This window comes from Lagenorhynchus albirostris, chromosome 14 (assembly GCF_949774975.1).
Source record: "Lagenorhynchus albirostris chromosome 14, mLagAlb1.1, whole genome shotgun sequence".
Lineage (NCBI taxonomy): Eukaryota > Metazoa > Chordata > Mammalia > Artiodactyla > Delphinidae > Lagenorhynchus > Lagenorhynchus albirostris.
The window spans coordinates 87,695,526-87,719,685 of record NC_083108.1 but is presented as its reverse complement, the minus strand read 5'-3'; the positions used below and the strand labels follow the sequence as shown (position 1 = coordinate 87,719,685).

At 56.7% G+C, this 24,160-nt stretch overlaps 1 protein-coding gene across 1 annotated transcript in view; it reads left to right on the top strand.

The window, feature by feature from the left end:
* GALNT9 (polypeptide N-acetylgalactosaminyltransferase 9) overlaps positions 1–24,160 on the top strand; it is a 90,550-nt gene that overhangs the window by 20,889 nt on the left and 45,501 nt on the right. Inside the window, exons 2-4 of the mRNA XM_060120860.1 lie at positions 3,522–3,702; positions 19,132–19,298; positions 21,391–21,565. Coding sequence (XP_059976843.1) covers positions 3,522–3,702; positions 19,132–19,298; positions 21,391–21,565 — 523 coding nt within the window. The remainder of the gene's footprint in view (positions 1–3,521; positions 3,703–19,131; positions 19,299–21,390; positions 21,566–24,160) is intronic.

Genomic DNA, 24,160 nt, shown 5'->3' with positions numbered 1-24,160 from the left:
CATAATCACAGTGTGGCAAATGTGGACTCCTCTCTCGTTTTGGAATCAACCCATGGACAAATCTGTGGAAAGCCCAGTCGCAGTTACAGAGCAAAATGTAGATGTTACAAATGATCTTTGACACCATAAAAGGGATGGCGCAGCTAAGCGGGAGACGCAAAGGAAGTATGTTAATGTCTTTTCTTTTGCGATTCAACATTTTATTTATTTATATTGTGGTAAGAACACTGAACAGGAGATCTGACCTCTTAACACATTTTTAAGTGCACAATACAGTATTGTTAACTAGGCACAGTGTTGTACAGCAGACCTCTAAGTTTATTCAGAGGTGTGTGTGTGTGTGTGTGTGTGTGTGTGTGTGTGTGTGTGTATCCCTGGAACAAATATATATAACTGAAACTTTATACCCATTGAACAGCAACCCCGGAGTATGTTAATTTCTCCTGTAACCTGGTAAGGAGTCCATAGACAGCAGCTAAAGTTGATACTTCCAGAAATAGAGCCTTAAGTTTCCTTTTAAGGTCACAAAAGTAACCACCAGAACAACTAAAAATAATAACATAGCTAAGAAAAATCAAGGGAGGCAGGAGCAGGATGTAGGCGGTAGGGAAAATGGACTAAATCCTCATCTTTCATGCCAGGAAGTCAAGGGAAATAGTCTCTGGCTGACAAAAACTAGACCCATAAAATTACTCTGCGTGTCCACAGTGGACAAAATGAGAAGGCCTAACACCAGAAAAAGTCATTTCCTTTGGAGAGAGGCAGAGAGCACGGGAAGCGCTGGCTCTTCATTTTATAGCTTTTTCTGGATGGTTTGAATTTCTCAACAGGTGCATATTTTGCTTTTGTAAGCGGAACCTGGTGTGATGGCCTCAGCCATGCTGCCGGGGCCCGGCTGCAGCAGGCGGTCCCACCCGGGGCAACCCCTCCCTCCGGCCACCTGAACGCACTCTGAGGCTGGGCTGCCATGAGCAGCGAGACTCTCTCTTCAGGTGTGGAAGCACATTTGCCTGTGGGAGACGTCTATTTACAAACCTTTCAAAGAAACTGCAAGTACAGTACAGACGTTTAAAAACAGCATGATTATATATATATATATAGCAGTATTAAGATAAGCGGAAGTGATTTGTGTCATGTGATTTTTCAATTTTACATCCAGTGAGTATCCTTCAGTCCTACATAGATACCAACGCTACATTTGTCATTTACGATGGAGTATTCCCAGGACTTCCCTGGGGGTCCAGTGGTTAAGACTCTGCACTCCCAATGCAGGGGCGCGGGTTTGATCCCTGGTCTGGGAACTGGGGGAGGGGGGGTCCCTGGAGCCTGCGACCTTGGCTCTGGTGATCAGAGGAGCCCCCGGCTGTGTGGAGGATGGAGGTCGGCTCCCCACCCCCGCCCTCGCTGGGAACCGCTAAAAGACAAACTGAGGCATATTGCAAATTTTAAGATTATATTGGACATGGGAATTCCCTGGTGGTCCAGAGGTTAGGGCTCCGGGCTTCCACTGCAGGCGGGCGTGGGTTTGGTCCCTGATTGGGATCCCGCATGCGCACTGCCAGCCAAAAGATAAAAAGGATTATATTTGGACAAAAATTGATTGGAATGGGGCAACCTAGAACTGGAAGTGGTTAGGAGCGCCCCACCCATAGCAGCTGGAGAAAGTATAGATTAAGCGCTGAAGCAAAGCAAAAGTGATCGTTAACTGGTATGGCTGAAAGCCCAGCTGTGAGTGGTTGGCTGAGATTGGCTGTGTGTGATTGGCTGAGAGTGGCTGTGTGTGGTTGTCTGTGATTGGCTGAGATTGGCTGTGTGTGGTTGGCTCTGTGTGATTGGCTGTGTGTGGGTGTCTGTGATTGGCTGTGTGTGATTGGCTGTGATTCTCTGTGTGTGATTGGCTGTGTGTGGTTGGGTTTCCATTTCGTAACCTTGAGGCATTCACAGGCGTAGGTCTGGGTTTGTTTGCACACAGGCCATGTGTTAGACCCCCCCAGCCAAGTGGCCTCCTGTTTAACTAATTTAAAAACCTAAGGAGGGAGTGGGTGTCACAAAAGAAGATCCTGGTACCCAGTGTGGGGCAGCGTGTGACATCAATGTTAGATATTTCCCTGAGTTTATACTTCTAGTGGCCTGAGCTAGGACCAGAGACTTCTCTATGGAAGCTATTAACTGCATCTCTGGGATGGGAATTGATCCCAACTCTTTCTGGCTTAAACTTCTGCTCCCCAGAGCTCACTCCCAAAACCAAGATGCCCCAGAATCACCCATCCCAGAGAGAGCAAGGGGTGTTGTCCTTGCTTGACTGGCACTGCCCTGGTCCCTGGCATCAGGGGGGTGATGTCTCCTCTCCTGGCACAAGTGACCAAATAGAACATTCCAGAAAGCACTCCCTTGGCCTGGCCTTCTCAGGCACCCACACATGCACACACACCTTGGTCATCCCGGGAGGGCTCCTTTTCAGCCAATGCCACCTTCCACCCCGGTGGTCCCTGTTCTTGCTGCTGTCACCATTGAGTAGCTTCCTCTGTTCCTCCAGTTTTGTAAATAGAGTCGTACATATGTTTTCCTCTGTGTCTCTGGAGGCTTCTCGCTCAACATAATGCTTTTGAGACTCATCCAGATTGTTGCATATTTGGTAGTTCCTTTGTTTTTATCCCAAAGTAGCGTTCCATTGTGTGGATGTACAATTAGTTTAAATTATAAAGACCAACAATATCAAGGATTGGTGAGCAAGGGGGGCAGCTGCTTTGCATTTTTAAAGTTAATTTATTTTTATTTTATATTTTTAAAAAACCATGCGAGTTCCCTGGTGGTCCAGTGGCTAAGACTCCTTGCTCCCCATGCAGGGGGCCCGGGTTCAATCCCTGGTCAGGGAACTAGATCCCTCATGCATGCCGCAACTAAGAATTCGCATGCCACAGCTAAAGACCCCGCGGCAATGAAGACCCGGGGCAGCCAAAATAAATAAGTAAATATTTTTTAAAAATAGCTTTTGCTTTTTAGAACAGTTTTGGGTTTATAGAAACATTGAGTGGCAGGTACAGAGAGTTCCCATGTCGCCTCGCCCCCGCCCAGTTTCTCCTGTTATTAACACCTCGCATTGATGTGGTACATTTGTTACAATTAGTGAACCTGCACTGACGCATCGTAATCACTGAAAGTCCGCAGTTTACATGAGGCTTCACTCTCGGTGCCGTACATGCTCTGGGTTCGGACAAATGTATACGGACATGTACCCACCATTACAGGATGATACAGAGTAGCTTCGCTGCCCTGAAAGTCCTCTGTGCTCTCCCTGTTCATTCCTCCCCACAAACCCCAGCAACCACTGATCTTTATACTGTCTCCATAGCTTTGCCTTTCCTGCAGTGTCCTAGAGCTGGAATCCTGCAGTATGCGAGGAATTTGCTGAGTTTGCACCTGAAAAAAGGGCCTTTTAGGGTGAGGCTGGGAGAAGGGCAGGGGAAGGACACGGTCGGTCCTGGGACGTGCCTGACCCCCTCTTTTCTCCGTTCCGCCAGGGCTCGCCAAGCCCATTGGTCTGGTGGAGGGGCCGGGCGGCCTGGGCCAGGGCGGCATGGCGGCCACACTGCGTGACGACAGCCAGGAGACAGAGGGCAAGTTCGAGGAATACGGGTACAACGCACAGCTCAGCGACCGCATCTCCCTGGACAGGACCATCCCTGACTACAGGCCCAAAAAGTGAGTACGCCGCCCCTCCCACAGACGCCTCCAGGCAGCGCCCCGCAGGCCTGGGCTCCTGGCACCCAGATGTTCACAGGATCTGCTGGACAGGCAGAGCGGAGGGAGGGGGGCCCTGGCAGGTGGGGCACCCCCCATCCGTCTTCTCTGCTCTCGGCCATGGGCATCCTCTGCAGGTGCCCAGTACAGGACTGAGGCTGCTCAGGGACGGCGCCGCCCAGGAAGCTGGGCAGCGCCATCGCCGATGCTCCAGGTGCCGCGACCTATACAAATGACACACGTGACAAGTGACACAGCTTGAAGCACAGTCTCTGCCAAAGGCGTCTGTCCTCCCGCCTTTGGTGCAGGAGCCGCGATGGGGGGCGGAGGTTCTGCTTGAAATGAGCGTCGCCCGTGACTAAAAGACGTTCCATTTCTGTCACTTGCCTGTAAACCCCTGTCCCCCCCACCCCCAAAGCCACAGCAGTTGATTAGTCAGAAAAGTCGGACCCCTCGATGGCTGTGCCTTGCCTTCTGGTCACTCAGGACTCCTGGTCTCAGATCACTGCATCCTGTAGTAAAGCAGAGGCGAGACTAGAACAAAACTCCGTGTTGAGTGGACCTCACTGCTTTACTAACTTCCGCCGAGCAGGGCGCCTGCACCCTGGACATGAAGCCAGGCTCCTTCCTGTGGCTCTGGCCGCAGGAACTCAGCCTGCCGCTCGCAACGTTGAACAGGACAGCACTTTCAGCAGCACCTTCTTCCTGGCAGGGGCCGCAGTGCAGGGCTGGGCTGGGCCGGGCAGCCGTGTGTTCAGAGTTGCCGCTCTGAGTCCTGAGTCCGCGGAGCAGCCTTCAAGGAAAGGTGGGTGGGGGGTGCGGGGGAGCGTCTCCTTTTAGCGCCTGTCTTGGTTTGCCCCTCTTCCAGTTGTGGCTTCTGAGATAGGACTCTGGTTTGGGAAGTGGTCCCAGAAGCCCTGGGAGGGGGTGGGAAGGCTGACAGGGAAGGGCCCGGAGCGTGAGAAGGTGCATCATCGTTGCGGGTACAGGTGGTCGGCCGCGGATCAGCTCCACTGGGGACACAGGGCCTCGGGGCTACCCCAGCCCAGGGAGGACCAGGGAGCGGTTCTCACAGACTCCCTGTTCCTCCAAGCTTGAGGGCTTGCTGTGCGAGGAGTGAGGTGAGATGCCCAGAAATGAGTTTCTAGGGCGCTGGGGCAGGGCCGGCAGTGAGCGCGTGGCCGCCCCAGGGAGTGCTGGGGCCTGGGGCGCGGGGACCAGCGCGTCTGCCCAGGTTCCGTGCTCTAGCCGCAGCCGGGATGCGTGAGCTGCAGGGTGGGAGGTTAGGCCGTCTCGTGACTCCATTCCTGTCGCGTTATACCCAGAGAGCCTGGAGCAGGCGGCTCCCCCGCCTTGACCACCGCGGCTCGTGATGGCGCTATTTTATTTTCATCGCATTTATTTTCATGGTTACCGTTGATTTAGCATAAGTGGTGCTGCTTTGCCTTTGCAGCGATGAAATAAAGGTGCCGTTTTGAATTTAAAAAATGCATTTAGGTGTAAAACAGGCCAATTTGGAGAAACATACAAAGTAAATAGTAACGCAGGTGGTGCCGAGATGTGACGGCAGTCACGGACGCGGACCTGAATGAGTCAGGGGCTCTGAGGGTGTGTGTGAGTGTGTGTGCACGCGTGTGCATGCGCATGTGTTTGAGTGTGAGTCGCTTTCTGAAAGCCCCCGTTGTGTCCTGACTTTTGGAGGATGAACTAAGTTGCCCACCAGCAGGGTCAGCACAGCTGCTGGCGTTTAGCTCTGAGCGCCTGGGCAGCCCAGGTGCGGTTCGGGGGACCCCCCCAAGGCCAGCCTCAAGTTCAATAACTCACTAAAATGAGTCATAAGGCTCAGCAAAGCTGTTGCACACGTGGTGCAGTTTGCTATCGCTGAAGGACACCAGGCAGGAGTTTCCAGCTGGCCCTCATGGTGGGGCTCACAGGGACGGTGCCTGATTACCCCAGCAATGAGGTGTGAGCACGCTATGACATATTGCCAGCCGCGGGGCTCCCTCGAGCCTTTTGTTTGTATGTTTTTTCCCTTGAGCCTTGGCGCCTGGGTTTTTACTGGCTGACCTCAGTCTCCAGCCCCTGCAGAGGTCAAGTCGAGACCCTACATGAATCCCACTGTAGCAAAGACCCCCTGGCAAGGCCCCAGGCCTCCAGGTGAAGGTGACGCTCTTCTCAGGCAGGACGTTCCAAGGGCTCAGAGGTCACCTCCCAGGAGGTGCAGGGCATGGACGAGCCAGACCTGTTGCCTTGGCCCCTTCCTGTGCACGTGGTCCTCGTGGGGACACCTCAGCTGACTTGGTACGGAAGTGGCACCGTGCTCCACCTTCCTGAGCCACGCGGCACATCGCGTCACAGCACCCCGTCCCTGTGACTCCGGGGGCTTGCAGCCCCTGGACTTGGGTCGGAGGCAGTGGGGGGCGTTCTCCTGCTGCGTCTCCTCCTTCACCTCATAGCACTTGTTGTCATAGCTGAAGACAGCCTCTTCTTGCCCTGTTTCCCAGAGATCGTGTTCTTTTGCTGGCTCTGCGGAACCCTCTGGAACCCCTCCACGCCGCCTCTGCATGGCTGGACCCCTTGCCCAGTGGGCATTGGGCTTGAGTCCAGTCATGCCCAAGTAATGATGAAGCGGAAGCCTCTCTGTGACCCCCTGAATGCCCCCAGGGCCCGCTTTCAGAGCAGTCCCAGCCCACAGGGGTCCAGCCCACCACCCCCAGCCCTGGGCCAAGGGCAGGGGTCTCCCAACGGTCCTGCCGCATCTCCCAACATCAGAGCAGTGGTGCTTACAGAACAGATGTGCGTCTGCGTGCAGCAGACGCTTGTCGGTCGCCTCCTCAAAATCCAGTTCTCTTTCTTCGGGCAGTAGCTCCCTGTTTCCATGTGGGGACCCATGGAAACTTCCCACCCCTGCTGCAGGGTGGGTCACATGACCAGGGCTAAGCCAATCAGAGCTCACGGTCCACCAGCCACAGTGATTGGCTCAAGGAGATCACATGGTCTGGGCCAGTCCAGCTGAACCTCGGAATTACCTGAGGCCATGGGGGGGAAAATCAAGATTTTCCCCAAAAGTAAAAGTGCAAGTTTAGGAGCCTGGGGATCTGCACTATCTTATCATCATGAGGGGAGAGCTTGAGCTTCCAGGGTGCACTTGTGAAACCGAAGAAAAAAATCCGGTTGCAGGGCATGGCAGAGCTGGGATGTGGGGAGGAACTGGGTTCCAGTGCTATGAGCACCTGGATCCAGCTGTCCCTGAAGCCACTTGCAATAAATTACAAATAAATTTTAAAAATAAGTCCGCTAGGCTCTGCAGTAAATTAGTATACACACATACACATATATACTTTAAATTTTTTGCTTAAGCAAATTTGCACTGGATTTTCTGCTTTTTAAGCTTTAAGGGCTCCACCCGATGTGTGTGGTGTGTCACTGCACACTCTCCTGTCCTCGGGAGCACTGTCCTCCCATGTCTTGCTGGGCCTGGGATTTGCTCAAGCAGCAGGAGCGATTCTGGCTTTCCCTTTGAGGATTCAGATCCCCCGTAAGAAACCTCAGCCTGCCGAAATAAAAGCTGACAGAGTGATCAATCCCAGTTGTCACTCTCACGTCACAAAAGAAGACATCAGGGCGAACTTTGAAAGAGCTGACCTTTACAGTCTGCCTTAATTGATAGAAACCTGCTTTACAGAAACTCTGATTTGAAGGGGCGGAGCTCTCTGCCTCCCTGAATTAGAGAATGTGGATTTTATCTAGTTACTTACCTGGTTGTTTATATCCCATTTCTTCCCCAAAAAGAAGTGAGGAGGCTTTGGCGCCAGGTACATGTGCAGACCACCCCTCCTGCCCCCATGGGCGATGTGGCTGAAGAATCAGAAGTGGAGAGGGGCCGCCCACGCCCCTCCCCCACGCCCCTCCCCCCAGTGCCCTCCTGTCCCACAGGCTCCGCCCGGGGCCTCTCTGGAGCTTACTCAACCCAGAGCTTCCCTCTGCACGCAGGGGACTGCATCATGGGGATTATTCAAAGCAGTGACAGCCCTCATGAGAGCCTCGCTTAAAACACGGCCTCCAGTCCCCCAGGGGCCTTTCTGACGAGGAGCTGGGGTCTTCTCATGAGCATGGCCAGGCATCCGGTCTTCTATATTTGGAAGTGAGATCTTCCCTGACCTTTAGTCCTCCAACAGGAATTCCCCTTATTGCCTACCATTCTGGGGGCTGGGTTGGTAAGACTTAAAACCTAGTTTGAAACGGCTGAAGCAAAAAAAGGGAATGTATTGGCTCAGGCGCTGAAGGGTAGGCTTTCAGGCACGGCTTGATCTAGGGGATGCCGCTGTTACATCAGCTCTGCCTGCCTTCAAGTCGGGTCAGTCAGGATCCTGGAAGGAAATCGGTGACATCCTCAGGAGGGATGTGGGCAGAATCTAGGAACCCCACGAGGGCTGTTGAGGCACCAGGGAGCGCAGCAGCGGCTGAGAAAGCTGCTCAGTAACATACAATATCCTGGAGCCTGATGTTCTGCAGTGGGCGGCGTCAGAAAACTCTTCCTGAAAAAGGCCGTGTGTAAAAACCTCCCTGTTTTTCTTTACTCTCACAAGACTGCCACACTCACAACACTTGTGACCTCAGATGTGTGGGGCTTTCCCACACCAGCCAATTCTCTGACACCAGCTGTGTGTCCTGCACTTCAGTTCAGTTCTGACACTCTCTGCCTGGAGTCGGCATCAGACCCGCAGGTGCAGGGCTTAGATGCCAGCCTCAGCTCCAGGCTCTGCCCCGGCACTTGCGGCCCCTGCTTGGCTTCAGACACTTGCTAGGACTGCGCACGGAACTTAGGGACACTTGTGTTTACTGGCGTCTAGAATGAAGACGCGATGAAGGACACGGGGGAGGCGCCGGAAGAAGCGCTGCGCAGCGGGAAGCCTGGGAGGGTCCTGAGCACACGGGCGTCTGTCCCTGAGGAGCCGGGGTATCCCACCCTCCTGGCACTGGATGTGTTTGGGACCCAGAAACTCTCCAAATCCCGTACTTCACAGGCTTTTACGGAGGCTTCATCACGTTGGCATGATCCATTTTTAGCTTCGCTTTCAGCCCCTCCTCCCCAGAGGGTGGGGAGGAGGGGCTGAAAGCGCCAACTTTTTTTTTTTTTTTTTTTGCGGTACGCGGCCCTCGCACTGCTGTGGCCTCTCCCGTTGCCGAGCACAGGCTCCGGATGCGCAGGCTCAGCGGCCATGGCTCACGGGCCCAGCCGCTCCGCAGCATGTGGGATCCTCCCGGACCGGGGCACGAACCCGCGTCCCCTGCATCGGCAGGCAGACTCTCAACCACTGCGCCACCAGGGAAGCCCAACTTCTAATCGTGGTTCGGTCCTTCGGATGACCAGCCCCCAACTGGGAGCCCACCCAGAGTTGCCTCATTAGAACAAAACTCCCTCCCGTCAGCCAGGGACTCCCAAGGCACTCGGAGCTCAGTGTGAACACTCCGACCTCGCCCATCGCCCTGGAGGTTCCGAGGGTGCGGCTCTGTGTCTGAGAAACGGGCGCAGAGACCAGTGCATGTTTCTCGTTACTTCACGAGCCAGACAGTATCTGTTTCAGGCTTTGGGGCCGCGCGAGAGCGGCCACAGCCAGTAGGTACATGAACGGGCGTGGCTCTGGCCCCAAAAAGCTTTATTTGCAAATCCAGGAGGCAGCCTGTTGTGTGGTGTGATTTCCCCCCAGTCTTACCTTCCTCACGTCACCCGGTGTGACCGATCGTATTTTCCAAAGGTGGACGCAAACCCCTCGTCTGGAACCTTGCCCCGCCCGCATCAAGAGGTGGAGACAGTGTCCGTCCCTTGCAGTCCGGGGCTTTTGAGGCTGCTCATCCCATCGAGGAGGGCGGACGTGAGGCTGTGGAGCTCTAGGGCTCCCCGCCAGCCCGGCAGGCGCCCTGGACCAGGGGCCGCCACGTTGTGAGGAAGCCCCCGCGCGCTCCGGCAGAGCGTCCATGCGGCCGGGCGCCGAGAGCCGGCGCTCAGAGACCCGCCAGCCGGTGCCGCCTCAGCCCCACCCGACAGCCCGCTCCACAGTCCCTGACCCGGCACTGCCAGCCGAGACCTGGCAGGGGGCCGCGGCAGGAAACGAGATGACGACGACCCCGCGCTGAGGATGCCTGGCGCCCGCGGGAGGAGGCCTGAGGCTGGCGCTGCAGCGGGCTCGCTCGCGGGCACCGGGGGAGCCTTGCGCTCCGCAAACAGCAGCCGCTGCGCGTTGTCACACATCGGTGGCCGTGCCCGGTGCCTAGGGGGCCCTCAGGAAATATGCGTGGAGGATTAAATGAATCAATACATAAGTGCAAGCTCTGTCTACGCCCGTTTGAAACTTTCAGTTTGGTTTCCTGAACAGCCTTTAGCCCCCGGAGCCCATCCATCCAATCTGGCAGGTGCAGTCATCAGAACACACGCGGGTGGAGGAGCGTGTGCGTGTGTGTGCGGGCACGCGTGTGTGTGCGGGCACACGTGTGTGTGCAGGCGTTCCCACCTCAACTGGCAATTCCATCCACTCTCAAACCAAAGTTCTCTCTACCTTTCTCCATTAGATACATTATTGATTTCCCTTTGTCTGGAGGTAGATAGCTTTTCTGATTAAGCGGTGGCTTTAATTATGCCACAAAGCACATAACAAAGATCTTGATTATTAAGACTGGCCCACGGGATAATGGAAGGAAGACTGGCAAACCCAGATTAAACGGCATCGTAAAAATGAGTGGCCTCGTCCGAGGCCCCGTCCTGCCTTCCCGTGCAGTGATGCCCCCCTCCCCCGCCTCGTTAGGGCTGGAGAAGTCGTAGTGCTGTGAACCGTCTCTGCTGCGCGTGGCTCGGCGGTCAAGGGTAATGAGTGTGGATGGTGATCGCGAGGCACTGGAAACAGGCACCGCATGCCACGTGCCAATCCGGCTCCACATGGGGGCTCTGATGCCACTGGCATTGAGGGTCTGCAAGTGGAGGCAAGGGTCCCAGATGACGGGATGGAAAGCACTGTGCTGTCAGGGAAACGGGCTGGTTTCTTTCCTCCTGCTGCAGCCAGTAGACCCCCTTCCCTTCCCACCAGGCCCAGGAGCCCAGGGAAGGAGATGCTTGGGGAAGGCGGGGGCCCCTCAGCTGAGGCTGCTCCTCCACCTGGGAGGCTCGCCGAGGGGAACAGGCCCCACCCGCTCACCCTCCTGTGTGCCGGGCTCTTCCTTAGAGCCAGCTGGTCCCCCTGCAGCAGGGTTGGAGGCTAACAAAGCCAGACAGGAAAATCGGAGGCCACCTGCCCGTGGCTCCGTCTCAGCTGGGGATTTGCTGGGAAGGGGGAGCCCACTCAAGGGCCCCGTGGAGGGTCCACTCAACGTGGGGCTGCCCCAGATCCCGTCGGGGGCCGGACAAACAAGTACCAGGGTCCCACCTCTCCCTTCCCTTCCACTGTCCACCCTAAGGGCTCACTGATGATCCCCAGGGCCCTGCTGGGGCTGCTGGGGCAACAGAAGACACCTGCGCTGAGCTGGACCCTGCCATGGGGCGGGTCATCGGCCTCTGGCCCAGCGACTGCAGGGACTGCCCTAGGGAGTGCCTGGAGGGGCTGGAGGTCACAGGCCCTGAAGGTCGCACACTTGGGCCCCGATGGACCTCACTGCACAGGCAGAGACACTCCAGGTGGGCGCAGGGGTCCTCTGCAGCACTGCACCCAGGGCTGTGTGGTCTGGCCACCCTTGCAGTCCACTCGCTCTCCTGGGCACGAGCAGGCCTCCAGGCGGCCAGAAGGCGACCGTGTCTGTGAGTGCGCGACCCCACGTGTTACTGTCCCACCGGGCTCCTATGAGGGGCCTTCCTGTGCACGGGCCAGTGTTCTGTTTCTGACCGGCTTTTGCTCTGAGCTCTGAGGGTGGCGTGTGTGCTCATTTCTCCTTGAACACGTGGTGCAGTGATTCTCATGCATCTCAGCCCAAGTGTCTCTCCAAAGGTGCGTGTGGGTCGCCCGCAGCTGTGAGTGAGGGCCTGGGTGTGGAAGGGTGAGTCTGAGATCCATACTCACCCTTAGCTCCGTGCACAGGCTCCTCCAATGAATATGAGCCATTAATGTCTCCACAGAGTGCGGCTGTGCATAAGGTGCCCGTGAGGGCGTGCGTGTGAATGCCTCACGGGCAATGTCTCCACAGAGTGCGGCTGTGCGTAAGGTGCCCATGAGGGCGTGCGTGTGAATGCATGATGGGCACGTACAATGCGCGTGTGCACATGTATGCTGTGTGTGCAGTTGTGTATGTGTATTTGCAGTGTTTTACTTGTGTGCACGTGTGCTTGTGCACGTGTGTAGTATACACACATCTGGGTGTGTGCACGTACATATTGCTTCTGGGAGGTCTTGCAGCCAGCTGCCTGGACGGATGGGTGGACTCAGGCTGGGAAAGACAAGACCCCAAAGCAGGAGGCTCTGGCGTTCCTCGTTGCTCAGGTTTCCTCCTCTCCACCTTCCCAAGCAGCCCCTCTTGTGCCGGTTTTCCGAGGGGCTGTGCTGTCTCTGTGCCCATCAGGATCCTGCCTTGGGCTGGCAGGAAGGCCAGGCGTTGGTGTGGGATGCACTGGTCTGGGATTCCAGGCTCGCACCGATGCTCCCGAGAGGGCAGGAGCGTGTCAAGCCAGCAGGCAGCTGCTGCCCGGAAGGCATCCCCACTCCCCGGTGACGTGCTTCCAAGAACCCTCCTGACGGCTGTTCCCAGACACGTCCCTCTCGGCTTCCGATGGTACAGCTCCTGGGTCTGTGCTCAGCCCAGACCCGTCTCCTCTGGCAGGAGTTGGATGTGTGTCCTGTTGTCACAGGCAAAGCTTGCTGCCCCCCCGGGAGGCCACTGCCACTTCATCCCCTCTCCATCCTGCATTTATTTCTCCAGCGGCACAAAGGGCGTCCCCATAAATTTCCATCAGTGTCGCTGCCACGGCCCCGTTTCCCTGGAGGCCAGCTGGGACGCGGCGTGCGACGCATTCCAGTCACGACCTCGGAAGTGGCTTCGAGAGCCCGTAACCACGCCTGGTGCTCTGTGGGCTCATAAATCCTCTGTGAGACGGCTTGGTGGTTGAGGATGTCCTGCTTCTCTGGCTCCAGATGGGACATGCGAAGCCGAGCCAGAGCCTCTCTGGGGCCCACAGCCCAGCCCCTCCTCCGGCCTTGACCTGAGGGGGCGGGCGTGAAGCCGGCCAGCCCGCGGGGGGCGTCCAGCCTGTACCCAGCACCGTGCGGGAGGCGTCCAGCGTGTACCCAGCACCGTGCGGGAGGCATCCAGCGCGTACCCAGCACCACGCAGGACAGCGTGTGTCCAAGGAAAGGGCAGAGCCGCCGGACTTTGGGGAACGTACCTGTCCTGGTTACGATCGCTGCTTAGTCAGCTGCGTTAAACCACGTTTTAATGTACTGGGGGGCAGGAGGTCAGGCGGGGTGCAGGGGGAATAGCCTCTCTGAGCAGTACTTCCTGAGACCTCAGCTGGGAAGGTGTGATGGGGGTGCTCAACGGTGGGGGCTGGAAGCATCTGGGGGGCAGCGTGCACACGCCTGGCAGCAGATGGACGGTCCACGCAAGCACCCACACGCGACCCTCTGTGTGGCCTGGGCTTCCTCACAGCGCGGCGGCCTGGGCAGGGTTGCCTCTCTGGTGCCACGTGGCCCCCAGAACAAAGTCCCAGCACGCGGAGCCTCGCTGCTCTTCGCGACTCAGCTCAGAAGGCACGCAGCACCCCTCCCGTGGCCTGTCGGTGAGAGGCGGCAGAGCCCACCGTCGTGCAAAGGGAGGGTGGCAAAGTCCCAGGGGACTTGGGGGCTGTCGTCGCAGCATCTTTGGAAAGCATGACCTACCACAGCACCCATCCCGGACTGTCATGAGGTGACGTCTGAGGGCACGAGGGCTAGAAGACGTTCCGAGGAAGGATGGGATTCCCCTAAAAAGACTGGATGTTCTGTGTCACCGAGAATGCTTTCAGATGGAAACCTAGCGAGCCTGAAGCGGCTGCAACAACCCCGGGATTCCTGACCTCAGATAGTGAGAAGTCCACGGCTCGGGGTGGTGGGCAGAGTTGTTCACTGGTGTGACCTCAGATAGTGAGAAGTCCACGGCTCGGTGGGGGGCAGAGTTGTTCATTGGTGGTTCAATGACATCATCAGGGACCTGGGCTCTTCCCACCTCTCTGCTCTGCCACGCTCAGTGCATTGGGCTTATCTCCTCATGGTCACAATATGGTTGCCATAGCTCTCAGCGTCACGTCTTCAGAGGCCAAATTTCCAAAGGGCTAGAATAAATATGTTCCTACATCTTGTCCCTCTTTAAGAACAGAGGAATCGTTCCCAGAGCCCCCTACAGACATCCCCTCCTGTGTCCTGGGCTGTCTGTGTGTCTCACCTTGCACCATGCAAGGCAAGGATGCTTTCCTGCTCCTTCTCAGAGCCCCTCCAGTGTTTAGTTTGCTCAGTCTTTGCCTCTCAGGATGGCGGGGACACCCAAGTCTCAAAGAATGGGGTTTGCCTAGAATTTAGCTGAGGAGGTTGGCAGCTGGCTCTCTCCTCCTCTCGAGGAAGCCGAGGTCCCAAGCTGGGACTGTCTGTGTCCTAGACAAGGACAGGGTTAGGATGAAGCAGCTGGTGTCATCTCTACCAACAATGTGAGAAAGCCCCCAGCTCGCCTGGACGGGGACGTCCTGAGACAGGGTGTGCAATGGCCAAGGCCAGACTAACGTCTGTGAGCACTGGACCCACTGGTCCCCTGTCTTCCCCTCTCGGCCTGGTCTGGGACTCTGGGGTGCGGCTGACTGGGCAGACCCCTCCTGAGGGGCGTTCACAAGTGTGTCCCTGCATCATACACATGTCAGGACCTGTGCAGGATCCGGACTGACAGAAGATCCATTTCAAATTGGCTTAAGCTGGAAAAAGAGAGAGAAAGGGAGAGACGGGGGGAGAATGTATTATTCCTGCAACTACAAAGTCTGGAGGAAGCACTGGCTTCGTGTAGACTTGGATTTGAGGCTCAGCTGATGTCATCTGGACCTGGCATCTCACCATCTCTCTGCTCTGCTATTGGCCTCATTGGCTTCATCCTGACGACTGGACGCAAGATGGATGCAGCTGCTCCGGCCTCACATCCTATCTCCCCAAGGCCCCAGCCAACCTCTCCATGTCTCTGTGTGTCTGTTCCTGAGCCTATTGCTGAGCTGCCTGGTTCAGACCCAGTCACGTCTCCCCCGCTTCATCCAGGGGCTGGGATTCCACCCAGTGACTTAGAATGTGACAGTGGGGGGTGAACCACACATGTTATGGGGGACAAGGAAGAGACTGAGCAGGACCACAGCAGACATCCACAGCCTGAGACAGGATGGACAGGACTCCGGCTGGAGTTTGATTTTCAGGGGGAGGAAGGGACCTAGGGAGGGTTGCACTCCAGCTAACATCAGTCACCGGGCACGCTGGGCTGGGTGCCGGGAGCCTCACGATGCTGGAACGGTTGCCAAATCCCAGCCCCCCCAGGGCCAGACCCCAGATCCTAGACCAGGGCTTCTCACCGGGCGATTTCACCCCGGGGCACATTTGGAGATGTTTGGAGGCATTCTGGGGTGTCTCAACCTGGCTGGGGGCCAAGGATGCTGTTAAGCACTGTATCACACACAGGACGACCGCCACAACAGAGAGTTCTCCGAATATCCAGCCCCAACAGTCCATAGGGCTGAGACTGGGAAACCCTGGTCTGGGTGGATTAGATGTGGCTCAGCCAGGACTGGAGAGACCCCCAAATAAGGCAGATGCCCCAAGTGGGGCGGGGGCACAGCCCTGTCAAGGGCTCGTGGGTGTGTGTGTGAGTGTGGGCATGCATGCGCCCGTGTGGTACGTGCACACGTATCCTCAGATTCAGCTCGAGGCTCAAGTGTAGACTTTTAACGTCTCCCTCACACAAAATCATTCAGAGCTCCGACACATGTCGCAGCTTTAAACGTGCACCTCATGCCCCACCTTTGATTCCACCAGGAGCTGTGAATGGAAGCTTCTTAGATGTTGTGGATTGAAGCCCATGGAGCGTCTGCCGTTCTAGATGCCGTGAAGCAGTGACCAGACAAACAGGGGGCCCTGCCTGGAGGCTCCCAGCCCAGGGGAGAAAGAGCAGAAGAGCAGTCAGTGACGTGGCCGTGGGGGAGGGCGTGCAAAGGCCCTGAGGCAGGAGCAGGACTGGCGTGCTCCTGGAGGCACTGGGGCCACGTGGGGCCATTGAGTGAGCAAAAGGAAACAGACAAAGAGGTCAGGTCAGAGGGGCCCAGCTCACACATCCTAGAGACCACGCCCTTTCTCAGCAGACGGTGAGCGCATCCAGGAAGAGGGTCAAGGGAGAGGCGGGGAGACCACAGTCAAGGCCAAGGCTTTGCCAGAGCAGGTGGGCCAGAAATGGACCGTGTTCATCACTAAGGGGAGCAGGTGGTGGGCAGCAGGAGGGAGGGCTCAGGGCGATGTCGTCTGGTTCTCTCCCGACCTGTACCTGTTAGCTTCAAGTTTGAACGTAGAAATGTTACTCGGTCAAGTGGGAATCTTTAAAGTGTGTCACCCGTCTTCCTTCAGTTTTACGGTGACCAAGAGCCTCGGCGTGTGGGAATGCTCTGGGTGTCCCTCCACCTCCGGAGGCTCTGGGAGGGGGCGATGGGGTACTCCTGCCCCAGGGCCCGAGTCCCTCTGTCCCGGCCTCTGCCTCACTCTTGGGGCCCACCCTGGGTCACCAGGTTCACAAGCTCTCAGAGCCGCCCCCTTGCTGAACTCTGATTCTTTCCAATCACCATAAACGTGGTTTATTTTCTGTCGGACAGGAACAGGGCTTTCAATTACAGAGGAGAACCTTCTGGCTCCGCTCAGACCGACTTCTTCCAGGGCTGCAGTGTGGCAGCCAGTTTTGTTTCCCCCGCCCCACCGAGTGCCTCCCGGGCTTCAGCGCAGGGACAGTCCCTGCAGGGTGGGAGGACATTGAGCCCTGAAACTGAGGCCGATTCAGGTGCAGAAGGAAACCCAGAAACACAGCACCTCCTGCCTGGAGGAGGGAAGCAGGGGCATCGTGGGACAGTCCCACCCAGCGGCCACCGGAGCTTGTGCGGGTGCAAAGGCAGGACAGGAGGACTCCGGCCTAAGGTCAAGTCCACGTGCGCTACTGGCCAGGTGCCTGGGGTCAGAGGCTGTAAAGAGAAGCTCAGCGGGAGGCTGGTAATCTTCCTTGTCTTCAGCGGGGTTTTAGGCGTGGGTTTCTTACTTCCTCACTGACGTCATACCTCCCTGTGTGTGAGGAACATCCCCTTCGATCTGCTCAATATTTACCGATTGATTTTTAAGTTTTGGGCCTGCACCACTCAGCTTGCGGGGTCTTAGTTCCCCCACCAGGGATTGAACCCGGGCCACAGTAGTGAAAGCACCAAGTTCTAACCACTGGACCACCAGGGAATTCCCTCTGCTCAATATTTAACACAACCAATTTTTTTTCCAACTGAGAAGGGGATTATATTATAAGGAAAACAGATTATTTTTATGCAAATTTGTGGTGGACAAAAATGAGCCATGTATATTGCACGATTTCTAATTTAAACAACCTTTTGTAAGCTGCACATGTTTATAACACAATAAAGTGAGACAGCGCATCGCCCCATGGGAGACGTGCCCACACACTCCTGCCGCACCGGACGGCCCCGGTCCTAGCCTGGCTGGGCCCTCCTTAGCCTTTGGGTCTCATTAGGATCTGAGTTGTGTCCCCCGACCCCAATGCACAGGTTGAAGTCCTGACCCAGGACCTCAGGATGTGACTGTGTGTGGAGACTGGGCCTTTACAGAGGTGACTGAGGCAAAATGAGGCCATAGGATGGGTCCTCATCCCATAGGACTGGTGTCCTTAGAAGAGGAGATGAGGGCTTCCCTGGTGGCACAGTGGTTGAGAATCCGCCTGCCGATGCGGGGGACACGGGTTCGAGCCCTGGTCCGGGAAGATCCCACATGCCGCAGAGAAGCTAAGCCCGTGCGCCACAACTACTGAGCCTGCACTCTAGAGCCCACGAGCCACAACTACTGAGCCCACATGCCACAACTACTGAAGCCTGAGCTCTAGAGCCCACGAGCCACAACTACTGAAGCCTGTGCGCCTAGAGCCCGTGCTCCGCAACAAGAGAAGCCACCACAATGCAAAGCCCGTGCACCGCAATGAAGAGTAGCCCCCGCTCGCCACAACTAGAGAGAGACTGCACGCAGCAACGAAGACCCAACGCAGCCAAAAATAAATAAATAAATAAATTTATTAAATAGATTAATTAATTAATTAAAAATCACTCTATCTGAACTGTGTTTACTGTAAACTGCACACAGCAGAGCTGCGTGTGACTGCGTGAGTGTGTGCATGTGTAAGTGTGCCTTAGTGTGCGTGTATCTAACTTCATTGAAAAGCCTCTAAAAAAAAAAAAGAAAGAAAAGCCTCTGGCATTTTAAGGAGAGAGTAAGTTTGTTTGCATTTATTGTAGCAGCCAACGTACTTGATTGGGTGCCTTCTGTCTTACTTTATTTTTTGTTCCTTTTTCCCCATTTCTCTAGTTTTGAGAGCTCCCTTTGCCCCTTTGTGAACTTATTCCACTGTCACCGGCCTCATCCCACACCCAACGTGGAATATTTTCTTTCCCTGCCCCCCATCTTTTCCCCTCCCACAGCCCTACAGCCAAGATAAGACCTTGGGAAGAAGATACTTCATCCTTCCATTTCACCCTCGATGCTAAGGTGGGGCGGAGGCCACGATTAGACTGTCCCGTGCAGGCATCGCTCCCGCTTCAACAGCCCTCGTCTGGCACTAGCGCTCCGCCCTCCTGGGCAGCCCAGCACTGTCTACTTAGACCCCACTTCAGGGGACAGTGGCCGCTAAGCTCAGGACCCACCCAGTAGATGCCACCTGCCCCGTGACCTCCCGGGGCTCAGGTAGAGCTGGGCCTCGGGAGCTGACGTGGGCTCCGGGCTGGGCTCTCTCCCAGGCCCTCCACTGGGCTGCACCGCGAGATGACTACCATTCCTTTCATCTCTCTTCCACGCCTTCCAAGGGCATCAAGGAAGAATGCTCTGTGTGATCCCAGTGGGACTTTAACCCCTTAAAGTGCAAGTTCCCTGCCTTTCTGCAGGAGACAGCAGGTCAGGCTCAGAGCCTTGAAGTCCAGAGCTTCTGAGACACACGTCATCGTGCTGTTCCTCTCACCGTGCTCGGTCCTTTTCCATCTGTGGCATTGCTGTCGCCCTTCCACTGGGAGTAGGACTGAGAACTGGTCCCAGCGGGCATCCCGCGGGGGCACCAGGCTCCCACCTCCCCGTCACATCCCGACACGGACCACTGCCCCCCACCCCGTCTCTCCCGCAGGTGCAGACAGATGACCTACTCGGACGACCTGCCCCAGATCTCCGTGGTGTTCATCTTTGTCAATGAAGCCCTCTCGGTCATCCTGCGCTCCGTCCACAGCGTGGTCAACCACACGCCCTCCCAGCTCCTCAGGGAGGTCATCCTGGTGGACGACAACAGCGACAACGGTGAGTGGGACCCGCCCGGCCCCCCGCGAGGGAAGCAGGTCAGAGCCTGGAGGTCAGAAGTCTGAATTCGGGCTGGGAGTCGGGCCACACTCCCTCCAGGGGCTCCAGGGGAGGGTCCTTCCTGCCTCGCCCAGCTTCTCCCGGCTGCCGGCATCCCTGGTGTCCCGGGCTTGGGGCCACACCCCTCCCACCTCTGACTCCACCTTCACAAGGCCTCTTCCCGGTGTGTCTGTGTCTCTCCTCTTCTAAGGACACTTGTCCTTGGATTTAGGGCCCACCCTAACCCAGAAGGTTTTCACCTCGAGATCCTGAACTAGTTATATCCACAAAGATCCTACTTCCTCCTGAGGCCTCATTCTGAGGTTCTGGGTGGACCTGAGCTGTGGCAGGGTGCTGTCACTCCTCCAGCCAGGAAGGCCCCCAGCGTGCTGAGTTCTCCCATATGCTAATGGCACCTGGACAAAGCTGCAGTGGGAGCCTTGCTGGTGGGGAAGCTGGACTGGCGCTCACGGCCGGAACCTGGGCCCTTAGCGTGGCCCCGCGTCAGCCTCAGTCCAGCCCAGCACGCTGTCCACACCCAGCAGGCACAGGGGCTCCGAGCCCCTGACAGGGGTCCGGAGGTGCCCCGCCTGCCCCCGTCTGTGGTCCCCACACCGAGCCCCTGGCGCGCTGAGCCGGGCCTGCCGGCCCCTCCTCGCCCCAGTCTCTCCCATCACAGCAGCCTCTCCTCCTAACCTCGGGAGTCGGGGGGCGGGTGGAGGAGAGCGGGGTGAGGCCTCCCAGAGCCCTCCAGGACGGCCTGAAGGAGCTCCAGCCCTGCGTGTGCTCTGTGTCTACGCGGGGGTGGCGGGGAGAGCCCCGCCCGACACCGTCAAGGGAGCCGGGAGCGGGTGGCCGGCGCCGGCCTGCGGGGCCCTGGAGAGGGTGGGACGGAGCACAGGAAGGCTGCTCCAGGGGCCCTGGAGAGGAGGGACAGAGCGCAGGAAGGCTGCTCCAGGGGCCCCTGGCTGCTGCGGCTGGGGGCACCCCTGGGGCCACGGCTGCCCTCGCAGGCGTGTCCACTGGAGCCTGGTGACTGAGGGGGAGGGATGGAGACAGGCTGCCCCGCACAGGCCCAGCCGACCCGGAGAAGCTCCCGCCTCACTCAGGTGCCCACTCGCTTTTCCCCTTTTTCTTTTTCCTACCGGCTAAAGTCTGTTGCTATGGTGACTTACTTTGTTGCTTGCACTTTTGGCCATTGGGAGCTTCCTCACGTAGACGCCTGCGCCCTCATCAGTTTTTTAATAATTTACTGAGTTGAAATTCTCATAACATAAAATTAACCATTTACAAAATAAGTGTAGAGTTCAGGGGTATTAAGTACATTCACATCATTGTGCAACTATCACCATCATCATCTCCAGAACATTTTCACTTTCCCAAAGTGAAACTCTGTCCCCATTAAACACTAACTCCCCAGAGCCTGTGCTCCGCAACGGGAGAGGCCACAACAGTGAGAGGCCCACATACCGCAAAAAAACCCCAAAAAACCCCACTAACTCCCCACCACCCTCCCCAGCCCCTGGCACCCAGCACCCTGCTTTCTGTCTCTGTGGAGCTGTCTGCTCTAGGGACCTCACATAAGCGGAATCACAGGATGTGTCATTTGGCTACCGGATTATTTCACTGAGCGTAACGTCCTTGAGTTTCTCCATGTAGTAACATGTGTGAGAATTTCCCCCTTTCTGAGGCTGGATCCTGTTCCATTGTATGGATGGACCACACTTTGTTTATCCATCCATCTGTCCACGGACTGCCTTCCTTTCTACAGCTGAGTAATTCAGCCCCGTTTTCTGCTGTCTTTATAACACGTGCCTCTGTCTGAATCAGTCTGGCTTGATTGTTCATTGTCTCTCCCGCTGGAATGCAGCTCCGTGAGGTGGGCTTTTATCTCTCCAAGGTCCCCCCCAGCACCCCGACCCCACGTCCAGCAACGGCGGGTCCTCTTAAATGTTTATGAAATACAGATCCAGGGCACACAACGACCGTGGGTCTCGGTGACCTCAGGCCCCCCCGAGGTGTCACGCCCGAAACATCTCTGTGTCCCCCGCAGTGGAACTCAAGCTCCACCTGGACCAGTACGTCAGCAAGAGGTACCCGGGCCTTGTGAAAATCGTCCGAAACGGCAGGAGAGAAGGCCTGATCCGGGCTCGCCTGCAGGGCTGGAAGGTCGCCACGGCCCCTGTCGTGGGCTTCTTCGACGCCCACGTGGAGTTCAGCGTGGGCTGGTAAGGGCGGGGCTGGGCCCCGGGCGGGGTCGGCGGGGTCTGCTGGCGCCTGCAGGACCCCCGCAAAGAGGATGAGCCTGGCAGGGCCGGGGGCAGCCGAGTTCAGCCACGTGGCCGCTCCATGTCCAGCTCCTGGACCCAGAACCTGTTTCTGATGCATATAGATGAAGACTGACCTGTATCCCCACCTTGTCCCCAAAGGAATTTGAATTGGCCACTCATTCCAGCAGGTGACAGTCAAATGAGGCTGCTCACGTGACCTCAGGCCAGGGGAACACACAAAGGTTGGGGGCAGTTCCTGCATGAACACGTGGTCTGTAGGGTCTCAGTTAATGGAGACCTAAGTCTAGGGCACAAGGTGGAAGCAATTTCTCATCCTTATGGAAAATTCTAGATCAAAGCGTCCACTCATTTTCTCCCACCCATCCATGCAGGGGTGAGGTGGGCTTCTAGTGAGAAACCTGGAGGGGGATGTGGCCAGGGGGGCGGCAGGGATACCTCAGTGACGCAGGAGCATCTGCGTGAGATGATCTAGAGATGCCCCGGGGCCCGCCCGGCAGGAAGGCTGGGACGTCTTGCTTTCAGGGCCCAGCCCAATCCAGGCTGATCTCATCTTGGGCTTTTTAACTGAATTACATCTGCAAAGACTCTATTTCCAAATAAGGTCCCCTCCCAGGTTCCAGATGGACAAATCTTTGTGGGAAGACACCGTTCAACCCTCTCCCAGCTTCTGGGGGCTCCAGGAGTCCCTCCAATCTCTACCTCCGTCTTCACACGGCTTCTCCTCTCTGTGTGACTCTGTCTCTCCTCTTCTCTCTCCTAAGTACCCTTGCCAGTGGGTTTAGGGCCCACCCAGGTCACCCAGGATGATCCCATCTCGAGATCCTTAAGTTAGACCCACAGTGGGAGGGTCTGCAGGGGGTCCACACTGGGCAGGGAGTATGAGCCCTGCACCCAGGGGCAGCCTGAGCCCCCACCAGATGAGCTGCAGGGAAAAGTCAGCCCCGGGGTGGGTGGGCAGCTTGCCCTGTTTCAAGAGAGACTAAACCTCACCGTTTTTATATCAAATCGCCCACATTACACCTTCAAACTCTGTGAAGCCTAAACTAAGACGTTCGCTGAGATACTCCCTTGCGGGAAATGCGAGGGCTGCGAATGCTGTAAGGAGGTGCTCGTGTTGGACGTGCTGATCAAGTCGCACAGCGCCTGGCCGGCATCCCCAGCTGGGGACCACGAGGGTCTGGCCTTCGGTGTCTCTCGAAGTTCTTGGTTTTCCTAATGGCTCCTGCTGGTTGGACCAGGGCTTTTGTGCCTGGGCGGCAGGTGAGTGGAGCCCTCTCCTCCACGTTCCCTCCACTCTCGCTGTGGCATCTCAGTCACCACAGGACCACGAGTTTGTTCTCAGCGCTGCGTCTGTCCCAGTACGTTCCTGACCGAGATTCGACGTCTTTCTGCTTTGACTTCCCCTGCTGGCCCCCACTTCCCTCTCCTCTGCCACCCTCATGAAGCGAGTCTTCTTTTCCCATGACACCTATCACGTGCTATCGTTAATGACGTGTTATGGTCTGCGCTCCCCACCAGGGTCACTCCATACTGTTGTGCAGGTTGTGCACTGCACAGCTGTACTCGGAGGCCTTTCTGTCCCTCTAACATACGTTAAACTCCCTGGAGCATTTGGAGGGCGTTTGGGAGAATCACAAGTCTACCACGTCAAAATGCAACTTTAATTTTCACAACTGAAAACCCAGTTATCCATCTGCAAATAGCCCTTCCCTCCAAGAATTGCCTCCACAAAGATCCTGCCTGATTAGCAGATGTGGCATTTGCAGAGAGCTTTTCACGTCTGAAGCACTCTGCTAACAGTAATTAATTAAGCCTCCTCATGAAGCTGAAAGGCAGGTAAATACCAGGCTGTCGCTTGGAAGCACAGGAAGGAGGGCGGGCCACGTGGCGCATCTCGCCAGGGTCAGAGAACTGCCCCAGCCCCACCCGCCCCCGCTGTCCCTGCCTGAGCTTGGCCCCCTGGCCCCCTGTAGCGTTCGTCTCTCTGGCTGCCCCGTCAGTGGGCTGCTCACAGCCACGTTGAACTCCAGTTCGGTGACAGGCCCTCGGGCAGCATCTCATCCTTGCGGTAGACAAGGCCGTCTCCGGGGTCAAGCTGCACCTGCTTGCCTCTTGGACTCCTGCAAGGAGAATCCGCAACCGACAGCCCATGTCCTCTGGTCCCTCTCCTCCCCGGCCTCATTGCCTACACTGCCCCCATCTCGCCACTCCAGGCCCCTGGCCCGCCCCCCAAGTGCACCAGCACATCCCAGGAGCTCAGCACTGGCTGCTCCCTCTGCATGGAGTGCCCCCCCCCCAGCTCTCCCAACCACCTGCTACATCCTACACCTCCTTCTGTTCACCACCCAGGGCAACATACACCAGGCACCCTATTTAAAAGTGCAATTCCAAATCCTCCTTACTTGCTCTCTTATTCCACCACAACAGCTATCACCTCCTAATATATTATATCATTTATTTATACATTATTTTCTGTCCCCTGACCCCCACCCAGTCAGGGCTACCACATACTGTTGTGTAGGTTGTGCACTG